Genomic DNA, 4,170 nt, shown 5'->3' with positions numbered 1-4,170 from the left:
AGGAAAAGCCCCTTCTCCCCCTGCACTGTTGGACTCTTTTTTGGTCAGTTTGGGTCTGGGATGTCGATCTCCTTCCCCCCGTCTCTCTCCCAGTCGTGTTTAGCTGCTGCAAAGACAGAGAGGAGATACTTTGCTCCCTCTTCCCTAATCTCCCCCATTGGTATGATGAAGTTGTCAGTGCTCAGCTAAGTCTCCACCGTCTGTGAAGTGGGGAGCTTGGCGGTCAGGAGACTTACCGCAGGAGCTGACCCTGCCGAAGTTGCCTGGGAAGCCCTCCCGATGTGCTCAGGGCACTGCAGGGTCCATATTGGCCCCTTCCTGCCTTGGAGGCCCCAGTGCGTGTCCGGGGATGTGTGGGAACGCATAGGGCTCCGCATGTGCTGCCGTAGTGGGCAGAGCGGGATGTTCTTGCTGGTGTGAAAGCCAATCCATTGCGCCTGAGCGTGTGCGTGTGGTGGGGCTTGGGGGCTGGTTTATTATGTTTCTCTCCTCCCTGGCAGCCTCCATCCTGCAAGTGAGCTTTATGCCTTCAAAAGCAGAGTATCTCCATCCCTCCCTTCCCAGCGCACAAGAGGAGAGGACCAGGGCGGGGGGGGGGGGGGGGGCGCAGGCAATGGAAATTTGCTGAGTTGGCATTGCAAGGACTCGCCTCCAAGACGCCCCGTGATTTATTTATTTATTTATTTATTTATTTATTTATTTATCTGTGTGTGTGTGTGTGTGTGTGTGTGTGTGTGGTAACTTCGTGACAGCAGCCGCGGTGATGGTCGAGTCGGCGAGAAAAGTGGACGGATCGAGTTAAAGGCAAAAGGAGACAGCTGGGGAGGGGACCCCAGCCTGGGGGTGCACTCCATAGACCTTCAGCCTCCCGGCTTGGGGGACAGGACCCCTCACCTTACCTGCCCTCTTCCCCCCCTAAAGGTACTTCTTCCCTCTTTCTCCACCCTCCCATCATTCCTGATGCCTCTCCCTTCATCCCACCTCTCCTTTCCCCTTTTGGATATTGCCATCCTTTAGGCTCCTTGTCCATCCCTTCCTCAAGCTCTCCATCCCGATTCATCATCCTTCCCAGCAGACTCTGAGCCCCCCCCCCCCCCCCCCCCCCCCGAAACTGCCCTGGGGCTCTCTGCTTTCCTCCATCCTTCTCCCACCTCTCAAGTCCCTCTCCCTCACATCTCCTCCCCTGCCCCTGGGTCCCCCTTCCCGTGTGCCACCATGACCGTGATGGCTGGAGAGAACATGGATGAGACTTCTGCGCTACCTGGCCACCCCCAGGATAGCTACCAGCCCGCTGCCCATGATGACCATGAGTGCTGTGAGCGTGTAGTGATAAACATTGCTGGACTACGCTTTGAGACGCAGCTGAAGACCTTAGCCCAGTTCCCCAACACTCTGCTGGGCAACCCCAAGAAGCGCATGCGGTACTTTGACCCCTTGCGCAATGAGTACTTCTTTGACCGGAATCGGCCCAGCTTTGATGCCATCCTCTACTATTATCAGTCTGGGGGGCGGCTTCGCCGGCCGGTCAATGTGCCCTTGGACATGTTCTCTGAGGAGATCAAATTTTATGAGCTGGGTGAGGAGGCCATGGAGAAGTTCCGGGAAGATGAAGGATTCATCAAAGATGAGGAGAGACCCTTGCCAGAGGGGGAGTACCAGCGCCAAGTATGGCTCCTTTTTGAATACCCAGAGAGCTCTGGGCCTGCAAGGGTCATTGCAATAGTCTCTGTCATGGTGATCCTCATCTCCATCGTGATCTTCTGCCTAGAGACATTACCTGAGCTGAAGGAGGACAAGGAGTATACAGTGCATCGCACTGACAACACCACCCAGGTCTACAAATCCAACATCTTCACAGATCCCTTCTTTGTTGTGGAGACCCTGTGTATCATCTGGTTCTCCTTTGAGCTGGTGGTGCGCTTCTTTGCTTGCCCCAGCAAGACTGAATTCTTCAAGAATATCATGAACTTCATTGACATTGTGGCCATCATCCCTTACTTCATCACCCTGGGCACCGAGATGGCCGAGCGGGAGGGGACTCAGAAAGGAGAGCAGGCCACCTCCTTGGCCATCCTGAGAGTCATCAGACTGGTAAGAGTCTTTCGAATCTTCAAACTCTCCCGGCACTCTAAGGGCCTCCAGATTTTGGGACAGACCCTCAAAGCAAGTATGAGAGAGCTAGGTTTACTAATCTTCTTCCTCTTCATTGGGGTGATCTTGTTCTCTAGTGCGGTGTATTTTGCTGAGGCTGAAGAACCTGAGTCTCATTTCACAAGTATCCCTGATGCTTTCTGGTGGGCGGTGGTATCCATGACCACTGTGGGCTATGGTGACATGTACCCTGTGACAATTGGAGGCAAAATCGTAGGCTCCTTGTGTGCCATCGCTGGTGTGCTGACAATTGCCCTGCCTGTACCTGTCATCGTGTCCAACTTCAACTACTTCTACCACCGAGAAACAGAAGGGGAAGAACAGGCTCAGTTACTTCACGTTAGCTCCCCTAATTTAGCATCTGACAGTGATCTCAGTCGCCGCAGCTCCTCCACAATCAGCAAATCTGAGTACATGGAAATCGAAGAGGATATGAATAATAGCATAGACAATTTTAGAGAGGCTAATCTCAGAACTGGCAACTGCCCTGTAGCCAACCAAAACTGCGTTAATAAAAGCAAGCTGCTGACTGATGTGTAAACAAAAAAACCAAAATCCCCACTCAGCTTGAAGACTTTAGTGACACAGTCACACTTTGTAGATGCTTTACTGATAGTCTTTGAATGCTTTATTTACCTCGTAAATGCATTGTTGCATTGCGAATTTTTGCTCAGCGATAAAGAAGCTTCCAGGATCCATGAAAGATAAGATTTTGTTTATTTTTAAAAAGCATTTTCCACCTGGTAAATGATAACCATTTGAACTAGTTTAGTTTTAAGCTGTATGATGCTAGACCTAAACTTTTCCTCTCCCATCTCCCTTTTTTTTTTGGTGAAGTTAACTTAAACTAAGCAAGACAGTTTTTAGAGCTATAAAGCATATGCATGGATTCCAGTAAAAATATTCTGCAAAACTGCACAGTTGCAAGAAAGTGCATCACATAATAATAAAAAAAAAGTTTAGCAAAAACCTGCAGCAAGCATTTGCCATGGTTTTTATGAAGAAGCGCAAATTTTCCTTCCACCCCGTATGTGAAAGATTACATACTTCCAATCTACAGCACCTTATTAAATACACACTTAAGCCTGGTCTCTTTTGCTGTCCATAGAAGAACTATTCTAAAAGGAAAATAACAAACAAAACTGAAGACAAAACATCTGCAATGCTGCTAAGTTCTCTTACATGCAGATGATTTAAACACACTTTTCCTTTTCCCTGTCCAGAACTGGATACAAACTTTAAGCCCCTCTGTTGCAAGATAGCACAATGGAGTTTAATATAAGCATGTTTGAATTTGATACTATTTATTTTATAATCGCATGCCTGAAACGTTACCTCAGACAATAGCGGATAAGCTTTCGTTTGAACTGAATCTTCTAAAAATAGGTCCTTTATCTCTCTTTTTTCTTTTCTTTTCTTTTCTTTTTCTTTTTGATTTGCATTCACCAGAAGTGCACTCCTTAATTTATTAAATCGTTGACTAGTAATTTAAAGTACTGTATTTAAGTGCGTATGTTAGTCAAATGGGAACAATAACTTTTGGAGATCAAAGCATGTTCAAATATTCAGCATTATGGCCTATTTGATTAAGGTGTAACTTGAATTAATTAATGCATGAATTCAATAATAATAATAATAATAACAATGATAATAATAACAATAAAAACAAAATTAAAAAAAGTGCTTGATAGACCGAGGGCCTGAACGAACTCATTAGAGAAACCTGATTGTTTTCCTGCATTGCTCAGGGAAATGTGTTGGCTTTTGTCCAGGCGTTGTCAGAAAGGAACATATCCCATCCCTTAAAGGGAAAGCTATATGGAAAATTAAGAAGTCGAGTTATATATAGCAACACCTAAAACCTAGTATCCTTTGTAGTTGAAAGGTGCAGATGCATGCTTTTTGGTGCATTCTCAGAATGTAAATGAAACTTATTTATTATATGCATCCAAATTGCAGCAGCTGGTTTCTTTTGCAGTCATTAGTTGAGACTTTTTTGTATTCCCCTAAAACTCACTG

General features: G+C 46.4%; 1 protein-coding gene across 1 annotated transcript; it reads left to right on the top strand.

Moving 5' to 3' along the window:
* Positions 1-222: 222 nt before the first annotated feature.
* On the top strand, positions 223-2,691 carry LOC142404751 (potassium voltage-gated channel subfamily A member 1). Its single transcript, XM_075491748.1, has 3 exons — positions 223-281; positions 756-912; positions 1,176-2,691. Exon 3 carries the CDS (start codon positions 1,216-1,218, stop codon positions 2,689-2,691), a length of 1,476 nt encoding a protein of 491 aa, XP_075347863.1. The 5' UTR covers positions 223-281; positions 756-912; positions 1,176-1,215.
* Positions 2,692-4,170: the final 1,479 nt, after the last annotated feature.

Source organism: Mycteria americana, chromosome 1, assembly GCF_035582795.1.
Source record: "Mycteria americana isolate JAX WOST 10 ecotype Jacksonville Zoo and Gardens chromosome 1, USCA_MyAme_1.0, whole genome shotgun sequence".
Taxonomy (NCBI): domain Eukaryota; kingdom Metazoa; phylum Chordata; class Aves; order Ciconiiformes; family Ciconiidae; genus Mycteria; species Mycteria americana.
The sequence above is the reverse complement of the archived record's forward strand: the minus strand, read 5'-3'. Positions and strand labels throughout refer to the sequence as shown.

Coding starts and splice junctions, on each gene's coding strand:
- LOC142404751 (XM_075491748.1), top strand. CDS start 1,216: ATGACCGTGATGGCTGGAGAGAACATGGATGAGACTTCTGCGCTACCT.